Source organism: Ambystoma mexicanum, chromosome 6p (genome assembly GCF_040938575.1).
Source record: "Ambystoma mexicanum isolate Mex_15411 chromosome 6p, UKY_AmexF1_1, whole genome shotgun sequence".
In the NCBI taxonomy this organism is placed as follows: Eukaryota; Metazoa; Chordata; class Amphibia; order Caudata; family Ambystomatidae; genus Ambystoma; species Ambystoma mexicanum.
The window spans coordinates 95,578,074-95,602,863 of NC_090935.1; the positions used below are offsets into that span (position 1 = coordinate 95,578,074).

Genomic DNA, 24,790 nt, shown 5'->3' on the forward strand with positions numbered 1-24,790 from the left:
ATTTGAAGCAATTCCGGTCTCTCATGGCGTTTTCTGCTGAATCCGGGATTGGACAGCCAAAGCAAACCCCAACCTCCTGACCAAGGCCAGAAGGGCTGGGAAACAGTATCAGGAGCCTTCCCATGATCCATGTGTTATTGTGCCTGCAGAACTTTGCTTCACATGCCAGTGTGACCATGACCTCAACGAGCATATGATATGTTTATTTATATAGCGCCTATGCACAATGTGTTTCAAAGCGCTACAAGGCAAGGGAGCGAACAAGGGAAAATACAATGACATTCTTACGGGCCATTAAAAATAAGCATGTGAAATTAACTATCATACTCGGGCTAGCGACAGTTCAGATAGCGCAAGAGCTTAGACACAGATAAGGAAAGGAGGGGGAGAGTGGGAAGGAAATGGAAACAGACAGGCGACTACCGTACTAGGCCTGACGACATTTCCTGTACAGCCGGAGAAAAACAAAAGGTGAGGAAGAGGGTTGTAGAAAGGGAGGGGAGGAACAAAACAAGCGACTATCGTACTAGGACTGACGACATTTCAGATAGTGCAAGAGCTAAGACATAGATAAGGAAGGGAGGGGGAGAGTGGGAAGGACATGGAAACATAGTGCATGGAGCCTTTTCTCTGTAATGTTATCTAATAGCTATTTATACTGTGCCCTTCCCCCAAAGGATTGCTCTCCCAGCGCTGCTCCTGGACTTCTAGACTGTGGTCTTGGTGGGAAGATAAGGTGAAACAGACACTTGCTACCACCAGGTATAGGCCGGTGTGGAAGCCTGCCCCAATCTCATGTGTCTTAGGGAACACAAAATGTCGGGGTCCCGCTGCAAGCCCTGCTGAGGGCCCCCCCACTGCTACTGCTCGACCCTCGCTGGGCATAGGCAGAATGGGTCCCCTGCACTGCTGGGGCCACAGGTGCCCCCCACCGCCACTGCTCGCCCCCTCACTGGGCATAGGCAGCATGGGCCAGCCCGCACCGCAGGGGATGCTGGGGCCTCCGTTCGCCAGTGCCTAAACCCCGTCCTTACTTCTGCAGGTAGATGACCTCCCTTGCTCTCTTTTGGGGGGGCTCTAGTCAGCCCACATGGCTACCCATGCAGGGGGGGGCAGTCCTCCTTGAGAGCTTCCTTTGTGGTTTTACTGTAACACACATCACCTTACAGAGAAGTGCTGCCATGGTGCTTTGCACCCCTTTGCTTTTTCTTTTGTACCACTTTTTGCTACATTTTTTGATGTGTCCTGGGCAGGTTCTTGGTATCGGATGTCTTTCTACTGTGTTTTTGTTTTTACCACATACTCTGTTTAGCGTTACTACATAATGCCATTTTTAGTGCCATATACTCAAAATGGCAATGCTATACATTTTGCCCTGTACTGTGGTCAGCTTCTCTGTTGGCCTACTTCTTGCTTTTCCAGCTCTTTCCTGGGCTCTGGTTCGCAGTCCCTGCCAAAGGGGAGGTGTCTGCATCCAAGGCGGACCTGTGGGTTGGGTTTGTCTTGTGCCAGTCGACATTCAATTCAGGAGATGTCTGTTGCTGGAAAGATGTGTGGCAAGAGACTGTCCATGATTGGAGAGCAGAACCGTCATCTAGCCAGACCCAATCCCGAAGCAGAAACCAGCCCCTGCACCCATGGCAACCCATGAGCCCAGACCAACAACAGAGGTAAATGGGCTCAGGGATTCTGAGGTTCCCTCAGAAAATCAGCGCTTGCTGTGGGAACTTGCATGCCTGTTTCCACCCCCCTCCCATCTTTGGGATTGTATGGGTGTAAATCCCACTCCTTAACTCTCCCATGCCTGGTTATAATCAGTGGAGTTCTAGCCAAGGATCCCCCTAGTGTGGTGGGATTTGGAGTGTACCCCTAATCTGCTTTTACCCACCTCCAATCTTTTAAAGTGCATTTCTTCTCGAACTATTACTCGCCCGTTGGCTTTGCAACTACACTTTCTGTGACTTTTGAGACTCAGGCTCGCCCACAGGTAGGTTTCTGGAACAGTGGCGCAAATACGCTCCACAAACACAGCCACCAATAAGCTCCACAATCTCAAATAAGCTCCACAGTCACCAATACGCTCCACAGTCACCAATAAGCTCCACAGTCACAAATAAGATTCTCAAAATAATCGGTTGCCCGTCATCTGTTATGAAAGCCATGTAGACTGACATGATACACATGGAAACTCTTCACAGTCCATGAGATGATCCATAGTAACACTGGAGATCATCAAAATATGTCATGGCCCTACGAGTGGCCAAAGAACTCGTGACCACCTCAAGTTCCACAGAACATACCTAGAAGCACCTTATGGACATGGATCGATGATTTTGATGATGTAAAATCCCCTACAAACTTCTGAAAATACCCCACGGGTTGATCAATGGTTATATGAACCATTGAAACCCTCATCCAGGCTCGTGGACATCATTGGTGGTGCATCAATGGTCTTGAAGAACATCTTTGTGCAAATAAATAATCAATGCTCATACAGTTACCCTCAAAATCATCCATACAGGTCATTGAGGGCAACGAGAGGACATAGAAACGAGAATCTGTCAAATGTAAGGTCTTATGAACCATCAATAGCAACATCCATAGTCATGGCAAGCATCAAATGTCATAGGGACCGTCCATTGGAGCACTCATTGTCATCCAAGCCACTGTGATCCCATCCATGACCCGAAGACCCTCCACAGTTCCATCTGTAGTCAAGAACACGCCTGACTGCCACATCCATGCACGTCAACCTAAACATAGTCCAAGCCATTGGCATGTAAACTATCCCTGATCACATCCTTTGTCATAGACATAGAAATGGCCACAACTGCAGTCACCAAGTCATACATGGTGCAGTCCATGGTCAGTGTAACCATCAATAGTCATATTCGTTCTCATGGAAATGATCCACTGTCCGATCCATGTACTAGGAACCCATAGCCTGCAAAGCAACCCAGGTCTACACATATGTTCATCAAACATGCTTCAATCAATGGTCATCCAAGTAGCTATGGTCACACCAATAACCATCATTAGCATCCACAGTCCTTTCCATGATCATCGCAACCGTTCACAGTCACGCCCATGAATGGAGGGGTAGGGGGGCAGGTTCCTTCCCCTGGACTGGGAATGTAGGTATGCAAGGGTAGGAAATGGGGGCTTCTCCCCCTAGATCAGGAGAGTGGCAAGAAAGAGTCATCCAGTGGTGGGCGGAGGGAATATCAGAGGAAAGGCCTCACAGAAGAGCCACTAGCAAGCTAAGGGAGAGGCAGAGAGGAAAAGGGACCGAACCATCCATAGCCTTAGGCTTGGCCGTGCAAACCATCCATGCTGACACTCATGGTCTAAAGACCCATCCATGCTTGCTCTGCCCTCATGGAAATCACCCAAAGCCATCTCCATGACTGAGGAAAATATCCACAGCCAACTGCATGGGAAAGCGACTCCAGGACAATTAAAATCTAATGCAACCATCAGGGCACCCAGCAAAACAGCAACTTCCATAGGGTGATTAGTGAGGGAGCGTATGGGCCGTGGTTCTCAATTGCAAACCAAAAGGTGTTACCACATATAATGTTGCGGGAAAACAAATCTTAGCCGCCAATGAAATGGCGGCATTACAATGACGCGAATGGATGCGGAGATGCAGATACCCACGTGCTTCAGCTCAAAGAGGACCTGTCGGGTCAGCTCGATCCTCTTCTTGTTGACGTGTTTAATGGCCACCACATTGCCCTGGAGGAAGAGAAGATACAGATGTTTGATTATAAAGACACCGGGGAGAGGGGCTGGCAAGGCTTGGGAAATTGGAGAAGACCATAACACACCTTGAAATGACCAGTGTTGGCAAAGATCTGGTACTTTCCATGGGCAGTCATCAAGGAGCCATAGCTGGAGCCTCTCTAGGACAGACAGAAACACATTAAGGAAACACAGGCATGGAGAAACAGCACCAACCAAGAGAACGCAAGTATGAGCACTCGCAGCGCCATCCCAGAGAGTGCAACGAGTGCACTGCAATGGGAAATGCAAAGCAGGAGCACAGCGCCAACCCAGAAGTGCAACAAGTGCACTGCAATGGGAAATCCAAAGGGAGAGCACAGCGCCAACCCAGAGAGTGCAACGAGTGCACTGCAATGGGAAATCCAAAGGGAGAGCACAGGGCCAACCCAGAGAGTGCAATTAGTGCACTGCAATTGGAAATCCAAAGGTAGAGCACAGCACTAACCCAGAGAGTGCAACGAGTGCACTGCAATGGGATTCCTATTATGGGAAATCCAAAGGGAGAGCATTGCACCAACCCAGATGCAGTGAGAAAGAGAGCTGCAATGGGAACACACACAGGGGGAGTTGAGGCAATTGACTTCTGCCCTGTGGGAGTACAAGGATGAGGAGAGGCTAAAGTGCCCACTCAGCTCTCACACTTCTACAAAGAGCCAACACAATCACAAAGGTAAAACAGGCACAGTTAAGAGATATACCTCCCACTCCTTTTGTGGTAACGTGGTCCAAGGGAAGTCTATGCTCTTAAGAGTGGGGTGAATATGTTTCAGTGGAAACCTAAACAGCGAAGTGTAACAGTCCAAAATAAAGGAATGCCCAATCAAGGTGCTATGAAAATATATAATAACAAATAGAAAACAGTGTAAAACAAGCATTGGCAATGCCAACATATTGGGCTTTTGTGTAGACATGGGAAAGGCACTTGCCAGGCACTGCTGTAACGTTATTAACTGGCCAATGATAACAGCGCATGCCAAAATATAGACGTGTAATAGCAGTGCCTGGCAAATGCCTAATACTTATACACAAGCCAAAACTCTTGGCTTTGGCAATGTGTGTTTTTAACAGGACTCCAGTTTCCTAGGTACGCATAGTGCTTATAAATTGGGTGGAAGAAGGCAGATCTTGTTAAGGCATTTCTATTACCCCATGGCAGGTTTACAGCCAGCTCCATTTAAGTCATTAACGCTGACTCCGAAAAATAAAACCACTGGCAGGCTCTTTCTATGTAAAGTTTGATGGCAAGGCTTCATTAAAGTGAGCTCAAAGAGTTCTCATGAAGAGGTGTTTTGGGCATGGAGGGGCAGGAACTGGCCATGCGGATTAATAGGGACATGGGCAGTCAATGGGTGGGCAAATAACCAAACAACGCCCACACGCTGTGTGCCCCTCATATGGCATTTCTACCTCGCTGTTCTCTAATTCGATAGTTTTGGCTTATGGGTGGCACAAGTGCCAATTAATAGCCCAAACTAAAAAAAACACCCCTGTAGAAGGATAACAGAGTATACAAAGATAGAATAGATGCAGCGCACTGGGTGATGAAACGGGGGAGAAAAGGCAGTAAAAACACCACAATTTTCAAAAGAATATGTCTTGAGCTTGCAAAAAGGGATTCAAATGACCGAGCCAGTCTCTAGGGCCCATAGATGGGCCAGAGGGCAGATATCAGTCAGTAATACCACCCCAAATGTATTTGGGGTTTGACAGCGTCAAACCATTCACCTCGGCATCCTATGCAGTTCTCGTCAGTTTGCGGATGTGGCAGTAGCTATGGTCTAGCGGCAAGCTAAAGTCGAGTCACAGTCGAAGAGACGATAGCTACAGTCTAGGTGCATCTACTCGAGTTTTGCAGATGGGCCGGTCACCTGGTTTGGTTGATGATCGAGGTTCGATGGCGGTCGAGCGGGTACCAGGATACACATGCAAGATGGTTCGATGTGGAGGCTCAGAGGTCGAGGTTCACACCAGGGTGTAGTCGATCAATTTACAGGAGCGGCGATGAAGACGCTGGTGCTTCGAACGGTGACTTGAGCAATGCAAGACAGCTGTACTTCGTTGGTTTAAGCCGAGGCAACAACGCACTGTGGCTGGTGTGGTGCAGCGGTGAACTGAGTTGTATGACAAGCGGCAGTTTAGAGAGTGATGAATACCGACAGGTCCTAGAGATTTGCTCCATTGTGAACATGCTCAGATCACATCTCACAGCGGGTCAGCATTGAAAATAAACAGATGTTGGCTGTACAGGCTTTCAGGAGCTGTGAGTTCCACTCAGGGTCTCAAGGGTCAAGGTGAGTCCTTTTCTTGGGCTCCCAGACACTGCGGAGGCTGGCACACACCTTAAGGTATCCTGCAACACAGTGAGGTCCTAGGGAATAGGGTGCCTGGTAGATATCACTGCACTATGAGGTGCAAAGGAAAAACACAGCACAAGCAAGAGTGATTGACAGAGGGCAACGCATTACGCGGTGCGTAAGAGGAACACACCACCAACAAGAGGGTGTGACAGAGAGCTCTGCTATGTGAGATGGTATGCCCTGGCGTGGACCCTTTACTCACGGCACCATAGAGAACAATGGTTCAGTCACTGATGAGGACCAATAACGTCGAAGCATGCCTAGTGTTGCTTGTGCTTTCATGAGGAGAGGATGGGGCCTATCAGTTATGCACTGCTCCCATTGGTGGAAGTACCTGGCTGATTTGCATATGGCTGGTACCCTTCTCCAATGGCACAGATGGACTAAAGAACAGTGGTGTTGAAGGTTGCCCAGAAAGCTGCCATCAGTAAGGATAATTCTAAACCTTTCACTCATATATTTTGCTTATAATTTGTCTCTCTACTTGAGAGAGGGTATGTCCAAATGTATAGTTTATTGCTTTCTACGCTATAGGAAACCAAGCTTCAGCTCACTGATGAGGCCCAATAAGACCGAAACATGTTTGAGGATGCTTGTGTTTACATGCAGAGGAGACCTGGCCTATTAGTTTGTGATGGACTGTTCCTGTTAGTGGAAGCACCTGGCTGATTTGGACAAGTCTGGTCCCCTTCAGCAATGGCACAGACAGGGTAGAAACAGTGGTGTGGAACCTTGCCCACAGTCCTGCCTGCATTAAAGATGAATTCCACCGATCACATTCTTTGCATATAGTGCTGTGTGTATCTGAAATGGTCCTGAAATAGGTGAAGTGTTTCCTTTAAATGTAGAAACACAAGTAAGACGGTGGCCATCTTGTTCCAACATCTTAAGCCTCACCTGTGGAGTCCCTCAGGGATCCACCGCATTCCCGCTGTTGCCCAACGCCTCGCATAATTAATCGATTCACATCCCATCCATTTCCCAATGTATGCAGCCGTATCCAGAGCAACCTGAAACGTGTGGAGGGGCTGGAGACTCAAAGCAGGACCTCAGAATGTTTGGAACCCAAGCACCTCTGTCTGAGGTCTCCAAGCAGCAGTAACCTGTTCCGCCTTCTGCTCATCAACCGCAGCTGTTGCGTGACGTCCTCCAACCAGTGACCAAGAACAGCAACTTAGAAATTCTCTTTTTAATTTTTTATTTTTTTATTATTACTTGTGTTTACCAAGGTTACTTGGTTTTACAAGGCACATTCTGAGTTTTCAGTAACTGATGTTTGAACTTGTTATTCGGTTGGGAGTGTTTCTTGTCGTCTTTGTATTTTAATCTGTGTTAGAGCGATTTGTAGAATTTTTGCAGTCGCAATTGACCATGCAGTTTTTTGACCACTTATCAGACGCGGCCACCATACATCTAGGACTGATGCAAGGTATGCCTGTCTCGTTTCTCGTAGTTCGGGGCAAGACATTAGTAGATGGCCGACTGATTCAATCTGGTTTGTCTTTTTGCAGAGCCTACAGATGGTGGAGCTCGAGAGTCCTCTTAAATGTAGAATTGCATTAGTCGAGAGCAAATTTAGTCTCGCTCTCACCAAGATCTGCCTTAAGGGTCTGTTAGGAAATCTTTTGTAAATTTCCGCGGTGTCATTTGCTTTCATTGAGTGCAATGGCAGATGGCTTAAGAGTTTGTTCTTCCTGGCTTTCTCAAGCGTTGCGATCCAGTCTAGCTCCTCTCATTTCTTTTTGACTCTGAGTGGATTTCGGATCAAGTCATCCTCTGTGCAAGCAATTAGCTCAAGTTGGTCCCTTTTTCTAGATGCCCATGTTGTCATCATTTTTTAGCCTCCTTTCTTAGTTTCTTTGTTTATCAGTTTATATAGAGCTGCATCCGGTAGCAGGGTTTTTCTGAAGAGTGACATGCTGCTGTTATCAACTGTTGCCTTTAGTGAGATGAGGCAGAGCTCTCTGCTGACGAAGGCAGGGAAGTTGATTTAGGGAAGGACATCACCGCTCTCCAAAAGTAACCCTCAATTTGTTGCCAGATTCTTTCCGGTATCATTGGCATAGCCTCTGCGCCGTAGATCAGGGAGGGGGCGACTTTTACTTTGTAGAACTTGATTAGTGGCATCAAGGAGAAGCGTCCGAATTTCTTATCCATCATTCACGCTTGTGTCGTCAGGGAGCGTGCTTTGGTCCAGATGTGCCTTTGCATGTTCAGTTCTGATCGGGAGCTGTCGAGCATTACCCCCAAGTTACTCTCCAGCCACTCTCCCCTGCACTGCCTCCCTGGCAACCCCTGCACTGCGGGATTGTCTCTGTATCCCTACAGCCCCCCTTCCCAGCACTTGTCTGCACTTACCTTGCACTTGCCACCAGTGGGCCCTTATTATCTATCCTGTATTCTACCAACCCTGTACGACACTTTCCCCTCTCCCTTCCCCATTGCACTTTTCCCTTCCCTCCTCCCTTGCACTTGCGCGATCTGAATGTCACCTGGCCTAGTAGGATTGTTGTCTGTCTCCCCTTTGTTCCCCCCTCCATGCCTCGCCGCGCCTTGAAACACGTGTGTTTAGGCACGTTACAAATAACATATCATATCATATCATAAGTATTTAAATTCGGAGACTGTTTCTATTTCGACATTTTCCAGTTGCCAGTGCAGCGTCTTAGATCTTTTTGCCTTTCTCTCTATAATCATGATCTTCGTTTTGTTTCTGTTGATTTCCAGCTTGTTTCGTCTGATGTAGTCTGACAGGTTTGACAGTTGGCGTTGTAAGCCAATCGCGGTTTGGTCCAGCAGAGTAATGTCGTCCGCATATAGTTTTCAGGGGACTAGCGTTCCACCAATATTCGGTGGAAATGCTCTGACGGAGGAAGTTGAGTCTTTGTAGTCCCCTATGAAAGCCATACAAAGTTCTGGAGCTAAAGGGCACCCTTGATTTTACCCCTTTGCTCGTTGGAATTTCGGCTGATAAAAGTCAGTTTTTGTTGAGTTTCACCGTCATTGATGTTGCAGAGTGGAGGGCTTTTATTGGTTCGAGGAGTTTTTTTGGACAGTTGCCAGCCTGAAGTTTTTCCCATAGCAAAGATCTATCGACTTTGTCAAAGGCCTGAGTGAGGTCTATGAACGCTAGATACAACCTTGAGGGCCCTTCCTGAATTTTGTTTTTTAAGATGCTGAGCAGCATGATGTTAACTGCTGTTCCAGAATTTTTTGGGAAACCTGCCTGGAAGGGGTCGTCGCTAGGGGCGGTCTTTGACCATTCTTGAAATTGCTGAAGTAAGAGCATACCGAACATTTTCCCAATAGTGTCAAGAAGGGCGATCGGTCGATAGTTTTGTGGCTCTGTCCTGTTGTCCTTCTTGAAAATTGGGTCGCTATCTTGTAGGGACTCAGGAGGGTCTAGTAATCTGGTTCAGCTGGGAGACTGGATTTGTTATGGACCAGCTTTCTTTGGTAATTTATCGTTAGAGCTTTGACTCTGTTGGCTGTAAGCTTCAGGCGATTACCTTGGATGTTACATTCGGTCGATAGAGACAGAGGTGGAGTCGGGTGTGTCGGTGTGACCCGAGTCACTTTCAGCAGATTGTGGTCACTTGCAGCAGTTCTAATAACTTCAAAAGAGGTAACCAACTTCATCATGCTTTCTGACACAAAGATGTAATCAATTTTTGCCATAGAGCTTTCTCTTTCCCATGTTGGATGGTGATCCAGGTTGGGAAGGCCTGGGCGATATTGTGACAGCCACGAGACTCCATCATCTCAAACCAGCACGCGCCTCTCTTTTCAGCTGGTGTTTTTAGTTGCTTCTTGCAGGCCAGTAATTTCGTGCACTTGGCGTTTAGATCCCCACAGGTGATGATATGCGTCACTTCCTTTTCTGCATAAATGTCGTCGAGTTCTTTTTCGATGGTCTTTAGAAACTTCGAGCCCGAAATTTTTGTGGGTTCCAATATGCAATGATGATGCTACTGGAATCGCCTGAGTGGAGTGTTGGTATTGAGGTCAGAGATGTTCGAAGTCGAAGTTGTCAACACTGCCAAATGGTGTAATGAAAAGGCTAATGTCTTTTGGATGGTAACTACGCTGCCCGAAGGGACTGCGAGTAGTAGCCTTGCAGAGGGGCATCCTAGTCGACTTTTTTTGCTGGTGAGATTTCTATATCAAAACCGTCCAAGTGGGGTTTTTCGGGTAACCATGTCTCAGAATGTCAAAGTTGCTTAGGTTAACACCACCCCTTTTCATTAGATGTTGGTATCCTCGAGTGCTCCACGACTGCATATTCAGTCTAGCGACGGAGGGCTTGATAGATGTTGGTGTAGCCGACGTTCGGAAACCTTTGCTGCATGTCGCAAATTGCTATTTCTTGGCATAGCTCGAGAACGTTTTTGGCAGCCAGGCGCACCGTTGTTTCATTGGGGGAAGCTGGGTCGTTTTTGTAGGTAGGTTCGATGAGCTGCTTAGGCTCGTGACAGGTAGATCTCGAGCTTGTTCTCTGGATGTGCCTGGTTGAGTGGCATTGCCCGATGTATGGAGACTCTGATTTGTTAATGGCGATGTAGTCGAGGCATTTGATGACGAGTCTCTTGGTCTCCCTTCTGCTTTCAATTCTTTGGTGGTCGCCAAGGTGGCGTGTCTGCTGTCAGTTTGTTTGAGGTCTGAGGACTTGACCGCATGGCGAGGCAACCCATTCATGTTGTACAAATCCTCAGTTTTGGACCTGTAGTGGACGCTCCCATGAGTTTGCTGATTTCTGCGACTCAGAGGGGACGGTTTGCATCAAATGTCTGTGAGCTCCGACAGGTGGAAGCCTTGCTTGAGCAGCTCTTCCACTCCTTCTTTCAGAGATGAGGGTAAAGCCGAGGTTCTCGTGTGAAGAAGAGCCTTTGCCTAGGGCCCTCTGTGGTATGGTTCCACCTGAAAGTAATCTTCTGAATTCAAAAGTTTGAAGGCAGAGTTTCTGCTAAAATGGTTTCTTACTGTTCTTCTATTGAGAATGAGGTCCCCATGATTCCGGGTAGATTGTTCTATTTTGAGAGTTGTCGTAGGAGTGGAGTTTCTCCTCCTACTAGGTCTGGTCGGCTAGCGGCGGTCCTTCAATGTGTATGTAGTATGATCTGGAGATTGGTGTCTGCCCTCTTTCTGTCTGGTCTTGTAAGTGCGTGAAGAGTCAGATTTAGAAAGGTTATCACTGAGGTTGTAAGGTGATCTTTCAGACCTTCTGCGGACTTGTTGTTCCATCCGGTCAGATGGTCTGGGAAATATTACCGTCGGGGATGGATATTCTCTGTGGTTCAGCTTCTCACGATGTTTTCTTGGGCTGCGGGATGAATATCGGACAGCGTTTTTCTTTCGTTACTCACGACTTAGCCTCTGACCTTGGGTCATAATCGTGGTAACAAATTCCCAACCAACAATTAGAATTGGCAAAGCCTCTGATCTTGTGGTGGCTGAGCTACTGCAACAGTATGTACACCTGCCTGCGGGGGCTCACATCTACTCCCCCCCCCCCCGAGTTACTAAACAAGGCAGTCAGAACCTGACTTAATATCAAAAATTACTTGAAAGCGATGCCTGGCTTCCAGCAGACCAAAGAATACCATTGGAGGGCCCATGGACAATGCACGAGGCCGGGGCAAGGGACATCATTAGATTTCTAAAGGTTGGCAAACCAGCCATCTAATTTGATTGAGCCAAGGAGGTCAATAAAGGAAACATGGGGGAAGGGCACTAAGCAAGATGCAGGCTACATGCTGGACCCACGCGGACTGCTCGTTGCATTGACAAGATAGTCACCAGAAGTGCAGGTTAGACCTACACATTTTCATTGGTTGATGGTGAAAAGGTATGACTCACCCACCTGTACATGGGGGGTAAGTCCCTATGGCTCAGTGAACCCACCTATTACTGACGAGCCAATGACCCGCTGAACCCATCCACTGATCGGCCACCCGAGCATCTCTCATCAACTTGCTTTGCCAATGGTGCAAAGGGTCTGTAACAATATTATTGGCTCCTTCAAAAATGGGTGAACATGGGATTGCAGCGAAGCAGTCATAAGGATCCATGCTCCCTTTTACAAAACCCTTACACTCATTTAGTGGTAAAGACATCTGGGGTAACACAGGTGTGGTTAGCAAGGAATTGAGTAGTTAGCACATCTGGCATAAGTGTGGTGATGGTGTCTGGAGTGACAGTGGTTGGAACATTTGGAGAAAGAGTGTTGTGGTCATCTGGAGTGGATGTGGGTATCTGAGAGTTAGAGTGGTGTGGGTAGCTAGGAGTTAGAGTGGTGTGGGTAGCTGGGGGTTAGAGTGCTGTGGTCAGCTGGAGTGGATGTGGGTATCTGCGAGTTAGCGTGGTGTGGGAAGCTGGGAGTTAAAGTGGTGTGGGTAGCTAGAAGTTAGAGTGGATGTGGGTATCTGCGAGTAAGAGTGGTGTGGGCAGCTGAGAGTTAAAGTGGTGTGGGTAGCTGGGAGGTAGAGTGGTGTGGGTAGCTAGGCGTTAGAGAGGTGTGTGTAGCTGGCAGTTAGAGTGGATGTGGGTATCAGTGACTTAGAGTGGTATGGGTAGCTGAGAGTTAGAGTGGTGTGGGTAGCTTAGAGTGGTCTGCGTAGCTAGGAGTTTAAGTGGTGTGGGTAGTTGGGAGTTAGAGTGGATGTGGGTATCAGCGAGTTAGAGTGGTATGGGTAGCTGAGAGTTAGAGTGGTGTGGGTAGCTAGGAGTTAGGGTGGTGTGGGTAGTTGGGAGTTAGAGTGAATGCGGGTATCTGCGAGTTACAGTGGATGTGGGACTCAGCGAGCTAGACTGGTATGGGTAGCTGAGAGTTAGAGTGGTGTGGGTAGCTGAGAGCTAGAGTGGTGTGGGTATCTAGGAGTTAGAGTGGTGTGGGTAGCTGAGACTTAGAGTGGTGTGGGTAGCTGAGGGTTAGAGTGGATGTGGGTGTCTGCGAGTTAGAGTGGTGTGGGTAGCTGAGACTTAGAGTGGTGTAGGTAGCTGAGAGTTAGAGTGGTGTTGGTAGCTGGGAGTTAGAGTGGTGTTGTAGTTGGGAGTTAGAGGTGGGTAGCTGGGAGTTAGAGTGGTGTGGGTAGCTGAGAGTTAGAGTGGTGTGGGTAGCTGGGAATTAGAGGGATGTGGGAATCTGCGAGTTAAAGTTATGTGAGTAGCTGATAGTTAGAGTGGTGTGGGTAGCTGGGGGTTAGAGTGGTGTTGGTAGCTGAGAGCTAGAGTTGTGTGGGTTGATGGGAGAAAGAGGTGGGTAGCTGGGGGTTAGAGTGTATGTGGGTGTCTGTGAGTTAGAGTGGTGTGGGTAGCTGGGAGTTAGAGTGGTGTTGGCAGCTGGTAGTTAGAGGTGGGTAGCTGAGAGTTAGAGTGGTGTAGGTAGCTGAGAGTTAGAGTGGTGTGGGTATCTGCGAGTTATAGTGGTGTTGGTAGCTGGAAGTTAGAGTGGTGTTGGTAGTTGGGAGTTAGATGTGGGTAGCTGGGAGTTAGAGTGGTGTGGGTAGCTGAGAGTTAGAGTGGTGTGGGTAGCTGGGAATTAGAGTGGATGTGGGAATCTGCGAGTTAAAGTTATGTGAGTAGCTGCGAGTTAGAGTGGTGTGGGTAGCTGAGAGCTAGAGTGGTGTGGGTATCTGCGAGTTAGAGTGGTGTTGGTACCTGGAAGTTAGAGTGGTGTTGGTAGTTGGGAGTTAGATGTGGGTAGCTGGGAGTTAGAGTGGTGTGGGTAGCTGAGAGTTAGAGTGGTGTGGGTAGCTGGGAATTAGAGTGGATGTGGGAATCTGCGAGTTAAAGTTATGTGAGTAGCTGAGAGTTAGAGTGGTGTGGGTAGCTGGGGGTTAGAGTGGTGTGGGTAGCTGAGAGCTAGAGTGGTGTGGGTTGCTGGGAGAAAGAGGTGGGTAGCTGGGGGTTAGAGTGGTGTGGGTAGCAGAGAGGTAGAGTGGTGTGGGTAGCTGGGAATTAGAGTGGTGTGGGTAGTTGGGAGTTAGAGTGGTGTGGGTAGCTGGGAGTTAGAGTGGATGTGGGCATCTGTGAGGTAGACTTGTGTGGGTAGCTGAGAGTTAGAGTGGTGTGGGTAGCTGGGGGTTAGAGTGGATGTGGGTATCTGTGAGTTAGAGTTGTGTGGGTAGCTAGGTGTTAGAGTTGTGTGTGTAGCTGGGGGTTAGAGCGGTGTGTGTAGCTGGACTTTAGAGTAGTGTGGGTAGATGGGGTTAGAGTGGTGTGGGTAGCTGGGGGTACGAGTGGTGTGGGTAGCTGAGAGAGTTGTGTGGCTAGCTAAGAGGTAGAGTGGTGTGGGTAGCTGAGAGTTAGAGTTGTGAGGGTAGGTGAGAGTTAGAGTGGTGTGGATAGCTGAGAGTTAGAGTGGTGTTGGTAGCTGGGAGTTAGAGTGGTGTAGGTAGCTGGGATATAGAGTGGTGTGGATGGCTAGGAGTTACAGTGGTGTTGGTATCTGGGGGTTAGAGTGGTGTGGGTAGATGAGAGTTAGAGTTGTGTGGGTAGCTTGGAGTTAGAGTGGTGTGGGTAGATGAGAGTTAGAGTGGTGTGGGTAGATGAGAGTTAGAGTTGTGTGGGTAGCTGGGAGTTAGAGTGTTGTGGGTACATGAGAGTTAGAGTGGTGTGTGGGTAGCTAGGAGTTACAGTGGTGTGGGTAGATGAGAGTTAGAGTGGTGTGGGTAGCTAGGAGTTAGAGTGGGGTGGGTAGCTGGGAGTTAGAGTGGTGTGGTGAGCTAGGAGTTAGGGTGGTGTAGGTAGATGAGAGTTAGAGTGGTATGGGTAGCTAGGATTTAGAGTGGTGCGGGTAGATGCGAGTTAGAGTTGTGTGGGTAGCTAGGAGTTAGAGTGGGGTGGGTAGATGAAAGTTAGAGTTGTGTGGGTAGCTAGGAGTTAGAGTGGTGTGGGTAGATGAGAGTTAGAGTGGTGTGGCTAGATGAGAGTTAGAGTGGTGTGGGTAGCTAGGAGTTAGAGTGGTGTGGGTAGATGAGAGTTAGAGCTGTGTGGGTAGCTGGGAGTTACAGTGGTGTGGTTAGCTAGGAGTTATGGTGGTGTGGGTAGATGAGAGTTAGAGTGGTGTGGGTAGCTGGGGGTTAGAGTGCTGTGGTCAGCTGGAGTGGATGTGGGTATCTGCGAGTTAGCGTGGTGTGGGAAGCTGGGAGTTAGAGTGGTAGGGGTAGCTAGGAGTTAGAGTGGATGTGGGTATCTGCGAGTAAGAGTGGTGTGGGCAGCTGAGAGTTAAAGTGGTGTGGGTAGCTGGGAGGTAGAGTGGTGTGGGTAGCTAGGCGTTAGAGAGGTGTGTGTAGCTGGCAGTTAGAGTGGATGTGGGTATCAGTGACTTAGAGTGGTATGGGTAGCTGAGAGTTAGAGTGGTGTGGGTAGCTTAGAGTGGTCTGCGTAGCTAGGAGTTTGAGTGGTGTGGGTAGTTGGGAGTTAGAGTGGATGTGGGTATCAGCGAGTTAGAGTGGTATGGGTAGCTGAGAGTTAGAGTGGTGTGGGTAGCTAGGAGTTAGGGTGGTGTGGGTAGTTGGGAGTTAGAGTGAATGCGGGTATCTGCGAGTTACAGTGGATGTGGGACTCAGCGAGCTAGACTGGTATGGGTAGCTGAGAGTTAGAGTGGTGTGGGTAGCTGAGAGCTAGAGTGGTGTGGGTATCTAGGAGTTAGAGTGGTGTGGGTAGCTGAGACTTAGAGTGGTGTGGGTAGCTGGGGGTTAGAGTGGATGTGGGTGTCTGCGAGTTAGAGTGGTGTGGGTAGCTGAGAGTTAGAGTGGTGTAGGTAGCTGAGAGTTAGAGTGGTGTTGGTAGCTGGGAGTTAGAGTGGTGTTGTAGTTGGGAGTTAGAGGTGGGTAGCTGGGAGTTAGAGTGGTGTGGGTAGCTGAGAGTTAGAGTGGTGTGGGTAGCTGGGAATTAGAGGGATGTGGGAATCTGCGAGTTAAAGTTATGTGAGTAGCTGATAGTTAGAGTGGTGTGGGTAGCTGGGGGTTAGAGTGGTGTTGGTAGCTGAGAGCTAGAGTTGTGTGGGTTGCTGGGAGAAAGAGGTGGGTAGCTGGGGGTTAGAGTGTATGTGGGTGTCTGTGAGTTAGAGTGGTGTGGGTAGCTGGGAGTTAGAGTGGTGTTGGCAGCTGGTAGTTAGAGGTGGGTAGCTGAGAGTTAGAGTGGTGTAGGTAGCTGAGAGTTAGAGTGGTGTGGGTATCTGCGAGTTAGAGTGGTGTTAGTACCTGGAAGTTAGAGTGGTGTTGGTAGTTGGGAGTTAGATGTGGGTAGCTGGGAGTTAGAGTGGTGTGGGTAGCTGAGAGTTAGAGTGGTGTGGGTAGCTGGGAATTAGAGTGGATGTGGGAATCTGCGAGTTAAAGTTATGTGAGTAGCTGAGAGTTAGAGTGGTGTGGGTAGCTGGGGGTTAGAGTGGTGTGGGTAGCTGAGAGCTAGAGTGGTGTGGGTTGCTGGGAGAAAGAGGTGGGTAGCTGGGGGTTAGAGTGGTGTGGGTAGCAGAGAGTTAGAGTGGTGTGGGTAGCTGGGAATTAGAGTGGTGTGGGTAGTTGGGAGTTAGAGTGGTGTGGGTAGCTGGGAGTTAGAGTGGATGTGGGCATCTGTGAGGTAGACTTGTGTGGGTAGCTGAGAGTTAGAGTGGTGTGGGTAGCTGGGGGTTAGAGTGGATGTGGGTATCTGTGAGTTAGAGTTGTGTGGGTAGCTAGGTGTTAGAGTTGTGTGTGTAGCTGGGGGTTAGAGCGGTGTGTGTAGCTGGACTTTAGAGTAGTGTGGGTAGAAGGGGTTAGAGTGGTGTGGGTAGCTGGGGGTACGAGTGGTGTGGGTAGCTGAGAGAGTTGTGTGGCTAGCTAAGAGGTAGAGTGGTGTGGGTAGCTGAGAGTTAGAGTTGTGAGGGTAGGTGAGAGTTAGAGTGGTGTGGATAGCTGAGAGTTAGAGTGGTGTTGGTAGCTGGGAGTTAGAGTGGTGTAGGTAGCTGGGATATAGAGTGGTGTGGTTGGCTAGGAGTTACAGTGGTGTTGGTATCTGGGGGTTAGAGTGGTGTGGGTAGATGAGAGTTAGAGTTGTGTGGGTAGCTTGGAGTTAGAGTGGTGTGGGTAGAAGAGAGTTAGAGTTGTGTGGGTAGCTGGGAGTTAGAGTGTTGTGGGTAGATGAGATTTAGAGTGGTGTGTGGGTAGCTAGGAGTTACAGTGGTGTGGGTAGATGAGAGTTAGAGTGGTGTGGGTAGCTAGGAGTTAGAGTGGGGTGGGTAGCTGGGAGTTAGAGTGGTGTGGTGAGCTAGGAGTTAGGGTGGTGTAGGTAGATGAGAGTTAGAGTGGTGTGGGTAGCTAGGATTTAGAGTGGTGCGGGTAGATGCGAGTTAGAGTTGTGTGGGTACCTGGGAGTTAGAGTGGTGTGGGTAGATGAGCGTTAGAGTGGTGTGGGTAGATGGGAGTTAGAGTGGTGTGGGTAGCTAGGAGTTAGAGTGGTGTGGGTAGATGAGAGTTAGAGCTGTGTGGGTAGCTAGGAGTTAGAGTGGTGTGGGTAGCTGGGAGTTAGAGTGGTGTGGGTAGCTAGGAGTTAGGGTGGTGTGGGTAGATGAGAGTTAGAGTGGTGTGGGTAGCTAGGAGTTAAGAGTGGTGTGGGTAGATGAGAGTTAGAGTTGTGTGGGTAGCTAGGAGTTAGAGTGGGGTGGGTAGATGAAAGTTAGAGTTGTGTGGGTAGCTAGGAGTTAGAGTGGTGTGGGTAGATGAGAGTTAGAGTGGTGTGGGTAGATGAGAGTTAGAGTGGTGTGGGTAGCTAGGAGTTAGAGTGGTGTGGGTAGATGAGAGTTAGAGCTGTGTGGGTAGCTGGGAGTTAGAGTGGTGTGGTTAGCTAGGAGTTATGGTGGTGTGGGTAGATGAGAGTTAGAGTGGTATGGGTAGCTAGGAGTTAGAGTGGTGTGGGTAGATGCGAGTTAGAGTTGTGTGGGTACCTGGGAGTTAGAGTGGTGTGGGTAGATGAGAGTTAGAGTTGGGTGGGTAACTAGGAGTTAGAGTGGTGTGGGTAGATAAGAGTTAGAGTGGTATGGATAGCTGAGAGTTAGAGTGGTGTTGGTAGCTGGGGGTTCGAGTGGTGTGGGTAGCTGTGATACAGAGTGGTGTGGTTGGCTAGGAGTTAGGGTGGTGTGGGTAGATGAGAGTTAGAGTGGTGTGGGTAGACGAGAGTTAGAGTGGTGTGGGTAGCTAGGAGTTACAGTGGTGTGGGTAGATGAGAGTTAGAGTGGTGTGGGTAGATGAGAGTTAGAGTGGTGTGGGTAGCTAGGAGTTACAGTGGTGTGGGTAGATGAGAGTTAGAGTGGTATGGGTAGATGAGAGTTAGAGTGGTGTGGGTAGATGAGAGTTAGAGTGGTGTGGGTAGCTCGGAGTTACAGTGGTGTGGGTAGATGAGAGTTAGAGTGGTGTGGGTAGATGAGAGTTAGAGTGGTGTGGGTAGCTAGGAGTTAGAGTGGGGTGGGTAGCTGGGAGTTAGAGTGGTGTGGGTAGATAGGAGTAAGGGTGGTGTGGGTAGATGAGAGTTAGAGTGGTGTGGGTAGCTAGGAGTTAGAGTGGGGTGGGTAGCTGGGAGTTAGAGTGGTCTGGGTAGCTAGGAGTTAGAGTGGTGTGGGTAGATGAGAGTTAGAGTGGTGTGGGTAGCTAGGAGTTAGGGTGGTGTGGGTAGATGAGAGTTAGAGTGCTGTGGGTAGCTAGGAGTTAGAGTGGTATGGGTAGATGAGAGTTAGAGTTGTGTGGGTACCTGGGAGTTAGAGTGGTGTGGGTAGATGAGAGTTAGTGTGGTGTGGGTAGCTAGGAGTTAGAGTGGTGTGGGGAGATGAGTGTTAGAGTGGTTTGGGTACCTGGGAGTTAGAGTGGGGTGGGTAGCTGGGAGTTAGAGTGGTCTGGGTAGATGAGAGTTAAAGTGGTGTGGGTACCTGGGAGTTAGAGTGGGGTGGGTAGCTAGGAGTTAGAGTGGTGTGGGTACCTGGGAGTTAGAGTTGTGTGGGTACCTGGGAGTTAGAGTGGGGTGGGTAGCTGGGAGTTAGAGTGGTCTGGGTAGCTAGGAGTTAGAGTGTTGTGGGTAGATGAGAGTTAGAGTGGTGTGGGTAGCTAGGAGTTAGGGTGGTGTGGGTAGATGAGAGTTAGAGTGGTGTGGGTAGCTAGGAGTTAGAGTGGTATGGGTAGATGAGAGTTAGAGTTGTGTGGGTACCTGGGAGTTAGAGTGGTGTGGGTAGATGAGAGTTAGTGTGGTGTGGGTAGCTAGGAGTTAGAGTGGTGTGGGTAGATGAGAGTTAAAGTTGTGTGGGTAGCTGGGAGTTAGAGTGGTGTGGGTAAATGAGAGTTAGAGTTGTGTGGGTAGCTGGGAGTTAGAGTGGTGTGGGTAGAGGAGAGTTAGAGTTGTGTGGGTAGCTGGGAGTTAGAGTGGTGTGGGTAGATGAGAGTTAGAGTGGTGTGGGTAGCTAGGAGTTAGAGTGGTGTGGGTAGATTATAGTTAGAGTTGTGTGGGTAGCTGGGAGTTAGAGTGGTGTGGGTAGAGGAGAGTTAGAGTTGTGTGGGTAGCTGGGAGTTGGGGTGGTGTGGGTAGATGAGATTTAGAGTGGTGTGAGGAGCTAGGAGTTAGAGTGGTGTGGGTAGATGAGAGTTAAAGTTGTGTGGGTAGCTAGGAGTTAGAGTGGTGTGCGTAGAAGAGAGTTAAAGTTGTGTGGGTAGCTGGGAGTTAGAGTGGTGTGGGTAGATGAGAGTTAGAGTGGTGTGGGTAGCTAGGAGTTAGGGAGGTGTGGGTAGATGAGAGTTAGAGTGGTGTGGGTAGCTAGGAGTTAGAGTGGTGTGGGTAGATGCGAGTTAGAGTTGTGTGGGTACCTGGGAGTTAGAGTGGTGTGGGTAGCTAGGAGTTAGATGGTGTGGGTAGATGGGAGTTAGAGTGGTGTGGGTAGCTAGGGGATTGAGTGGTGTGGGTAGCTGGGAGTGCGAATGATGAAGCATTAAGGGGCGTGGTCAGCTGTCATCTTGTATTAGAACCCAGTCTCCTTACCAGGGACAGGGTGAGTCTGCTGCCCGCACTCTTGTGGTAGCGCTCTGAGTTACCAAACTGCAGCTCCTCCCAGCGGATCCTCCACAGCATGCTGGCCAGCTCCTTCTCCAGCATCAGCTTCCTGCGGGGGGAGGAGCAAATATCAGTCACCAGTGCAATGACTGGTGCCCAAGCATCAGCACCAGTGACCAGTATAATAACAAGAGCATCAGTGACCACTGTCCAGGCAGAGCATCAGTAACCAATGGGCAACAATCAGCATCAGTGACCAGTGCAATGACAATAGCACCAGTGACTGGTGCCCAAGCATCAGCATCAGTGACCAGTGCAATGGCAACAGCACCAATGACTGGTGCCCAAGCATCAGCATCAGTAACCAATGGGCAACAATCAGCTTCAGTGACCAGTGCAATGGCAACAGCACCAGTGACTGGTGCCAAGCATCAGCATCAGTAACCAATGGGCAACAATCAGCATCAGTGGCCATTGCAATGGCAACAGCACCAATGACTGGTGCCCAAGCATCAGCATCAGTAACCAATGGGCAACAATCAGCATCAGTGACCAGTGCAATGGCAACAGCACCAGTGACTGGTGCCCAAGCATCAGCAACAGTGACCAGTGCAATGGCAACAGCACCAATGACTGGTGCCCAAGCATCAGCATCAGTAACCAATGGGCAACAATCAGCATCAGTGACCAGTGCAATGACAACAGCACCAGTGACTGGTGCCCAAGCATCAGCAACAGTGACCAGTGCAATGGCAACAGCACCAATGACTGGTGCCCAAGCATCAGCATCAGTAACCAATGGGCAACAATCAGCATCAGTGAACAGTGCAATGACAACAGCACCAGTGACGGGTGCCCAAGCATCAGCAACAGTGACCAGTGCAATGGCAACAGCACCAGTGACTGGTGCCCAAGCATCAGCATCAGTGACCAGTACAATTGCAACGGCACCAATGACTGGTCCCCAAGCATCAGCATCAGTAACCAATGGGCAACAATCAGCATCAGTGACCAGTGCAATGACAACAGCACCAGTGACTGGTGCCCAAGCATCAGCACCAGTGGCTGGTGCCCAAGCATCAGCATCAGTGACCAGTGCAATGGCATCAGCACCAGTGACTGGTGCCCAAGCATCAGCATCAGTGACCAGTGCAATGGCAACAGCACCAATGACTGGTGCCCAAGCATCAGCATTAGTAACCAATGGGCAACAATCAGCATCAGTGACCAGTGCAATGGCAACAGCACCAGTGACTGGTGCCCAAGCATCAGCAACAGTGACCAGTGCAATGGCAACAGCACCAATGACTGGTACCCAAGCATCAGCATCAGTAACCAATGGGCAACAATCAGCATCAGTGACCAGTGCAATGGCAACAGCACTAGTGACTGGTCCCAAGCATCAGCATCAGTAACCAATGGGCAACAATCAGCATCAGTGACTAGTGCAATGGCAACAGCACCAGTGACTGGTGCCCAAGCATCAGCATCAGTGACCAGTGCAATGGCAACAGCACCAGTGACTGGTGCCCAAGCATCAGCATCAGTAACCAATGGGCAACAATCAGCATCAGTAACCAGTGCAATGGCAACAGCACCAGTGACTGGTGCCCAAGCATCAGCAACAGTGACCAGTGCAATGGCAACAGCACCAATGACTGGTACCCAAGCATCAGCATCAGTAACCAATGGTCAACAATCAGCATCAGTGACCAGTGCAATGGCAACAGCACTAGTGACTGGTCCCAAGCATCAGCATCAGTAACCAATGGGCAACAATCAGCATCAGTGACTAGTGCAATGGCAACAGCACCAGTGACTGGTGCCCAAGCATCAGCATCAGTGACCAGTGCAATGGCAACAGCACCAGTGACTGGTGCCCAAGCATCAGCAACAGTGACCAGTGCAATGGCAACAGCACCAATGACTGGTGCCCAAGCATCAGCATCAGTAACCAATGGGCAACAATCAGCATCAGTGACCAGTGCAATGGCAACAGCACCAGTGACCTCATTCCAGCCGGTCCAAGATGGCGGGCCTGCAATGTACAATTCCGATGATCAAAGACCGGAAATTCCTCGCTGCTATAGAGCCGCAAAATGCATGCTTCCATATTTCGATTCACAAGTGGCATCAGAGGTTCCTGATGTTTCCTATAGCGGGATGTCGGCTCCAGTTCAAAGTGCTTGGCTTTGGCCTGAAAATAGCGCCATGTGGGTTTACCAACACCCTGGGTCCGATAGGGGCCAACCTGCAAAGGAAAGGAATACACACCTTTCCTTACCTCAACGATTGACATCTTTGAGGGCACGGTAGATAGAACACCTGAAGAACACTTGCTGGACCTTGGAATCCTTAAGACTGTTGGTGAAACAGGAACCATCTCACATGCTTCCATCCCAAGACCTGAAGTTCACCAGGGCCAGGTTTTGGACAGCTAGGTGTGGATGCCGAAAGATCACACAGGAAACTGAAGGCTCTATGGTTAGCCCTGGAGGGCAATCAGACCACAGCCAGGAAGATCCACCAGGTGGATGGTCATTTGGCAGCCGTGGTCGCATGGGCAAAGCTGTGTAAGAGACTGTTGATAGACCACAAGGCTAAGAAGCGCAAGCTTCCATAGCTCAGGGTTTACGAGACAACCTCCACTGGTCGCTGAACACAACAGAATCTGCAGAGGACTTTCGCCCTCAGACTGTCCTCCACAACAATGATCCCAGTAGATGCTGGTGGCCTAAGATGGGCGGGGGGGGGGGGGATACGCTGGGGAAATGCAGCTCCACAAGTGCAACCAACAGGAATCTGCCCGGCCATCCAGTTGAAGTGGTCTATCAGCCATACAGAGCACTCTATGGTCATGTTCAACGGTCCTTCATGGGATATACACAGTTGTGAAGACGGACAATCCGCCAGCCATGACATATGCAAACTGGCAGCGGGGCCTTGGACCAGATCTCTGAAATGGTGGCACGCGAAATAGGGGAGTTGGCAGAGCTCAACTTGATATCCTTCAGGGTAATCCACATCATGGTCATGGCCAATGGGAGGGCAGATCAACTTAGCAGAGGATTCCTCTCCTCATCAAGGGAACCCCACCCCCAGAGGTTCCACAAGACCTGCGGGGGATTAGGGACTCCAGTAGCAGGCTTTTCTTGCTTCTGAGCCCTAAGCCAGTATTCACACCTTTCCATCCAGAGCGTCATGCTCTTTTATAGATTTGGCTCAAACTGGCATAGCACAACAACCCTTGTTTACTTTCCTAAATCCTGAGCCCATTTATTTAGGATCTGTTTCCAAATGGATGCAGTTGATTCCAGCTGGGTTAAGGGGTTATTCCCCCTTTATATACTATTGTCATTCCCTATATCAAGTGTCTGCAACCTTCGGCTCGCCAGATGTCTTGGACTATGACTCCCATCAACCATAGCTAGCATAGTCAATGGTGAGGTATCATGGGAGTTGTAGTCCAATCAGAAAATGGAGTGCTGCAGGTTGCAGACCTCTACCCTAGATGAATCACCTTTCCCAGGTAGGTTGCTATGGTTCCCAGTAACTTGATATGGATATCATTTTTAAATATCATTTTAAAATTGTTTTTAATGTGTTTGATGGCCACAGAAAGAGCACCCATGACCACTACCACAGAAACAGCACTCCCAAACACTGCCCCAGAAGTTGCAAAAATGACCACTGCCCCAGAAACAATAACACTGACCACTGCCACATAAACAGCACCCATGACCACTGCCACAGAAACAGCACTCAAGACCAATGCCCCAGAAACAGCAACAACAACCACTGGCCAAGAAACAGCAACAATAACCCCTGTCCCAGAGACACCATCCACAACCACTGCCCCATAAACAGCAACAATGACCACTGCCACAAAAATAGCAACAACAACTACTGCCACAGACACAGCACCCACGATCACTGGCATAGAAATAGCAACAGTGTCCACTTCCCCAGAAAAAGCAACAATGACCACTGCCACAGAAAAAGCAACAATGACCACTGCCACAGAAACAGCAACACCGACCACTGCCACAGAAACAGCACACATGACCACTGCCCCAGAAACAGCAACAACGACTACTGCCACACAAACAGCATAATTGACTGATTCTCAAAGAGCAACAAGTCACCACTGCTGCAGATACGGCATAAATCATTGACAGATACAAAACAGCAACAGTGGCACTGCCCCACAAACAGCATCAATGATTGAAGTGCACATAGCAACCATAAAGCAGCATACATCAGTAAGATGCCTAAAGCAGCTAGAGTGGCCTGCATCCTAGCAACATCAGTAACAGAAATGTAACACAGAACATCAGTGTCTCGCACGCAGGGAACAGCATCAGTGACTGATAAGGAACAACGTCAGTGCCTAGAAGCCAAGAAACCTCATCTTTGGGCCAATGTAAAATCAATAGCATTGATTGCAAGTGTAACCACATCAATGGCCAGAGAATTAGGTGCAGATTGCTAGGCATAGATTAGGTACAGATTGCTCGACATAGATTAGGTACTGATTGCTAGACATAGATTAGGTACAGATTGCTAGGCATAGATTAGGTACAGGTTGCTAGGCATAGATTAGGTACTGAGTGCTAGGCATAGGTTAGGTACAGATTGCT

General features: G+C 49.1%; 1 protein-coding gene across 1 annotated transcript in view; it reads right to left on the bottom strand.

Moving 5' to 3' along the window:
* The window catches only part of NPR2 (natriuretic peptide receptor 2), a 558,288-nt gene that overhangs the window by 190,200 nt on the left and 343,298 nt on the right, over positions 1–24,790 (bottom strand). The window contains exons 8-10 of the mRNA XM_069626775.1: positions 20,139–20,259; positions 3,831–3,905; positions 3,661–3,738 (exon numbers count right to left, since the gene is read on the bottom strand). Of these exons, the coding sequence (XP_069482876.1) occupies positions 3,661–3,738; positions 3,831–3,905; positions 20,139–20,259 (274 nt within the window). The remainder of the gene's footprint in view (positions 1–3,660; positions 3,739–3,830; positions 3,906–20,138; positions 20,260–24,790) is intronic.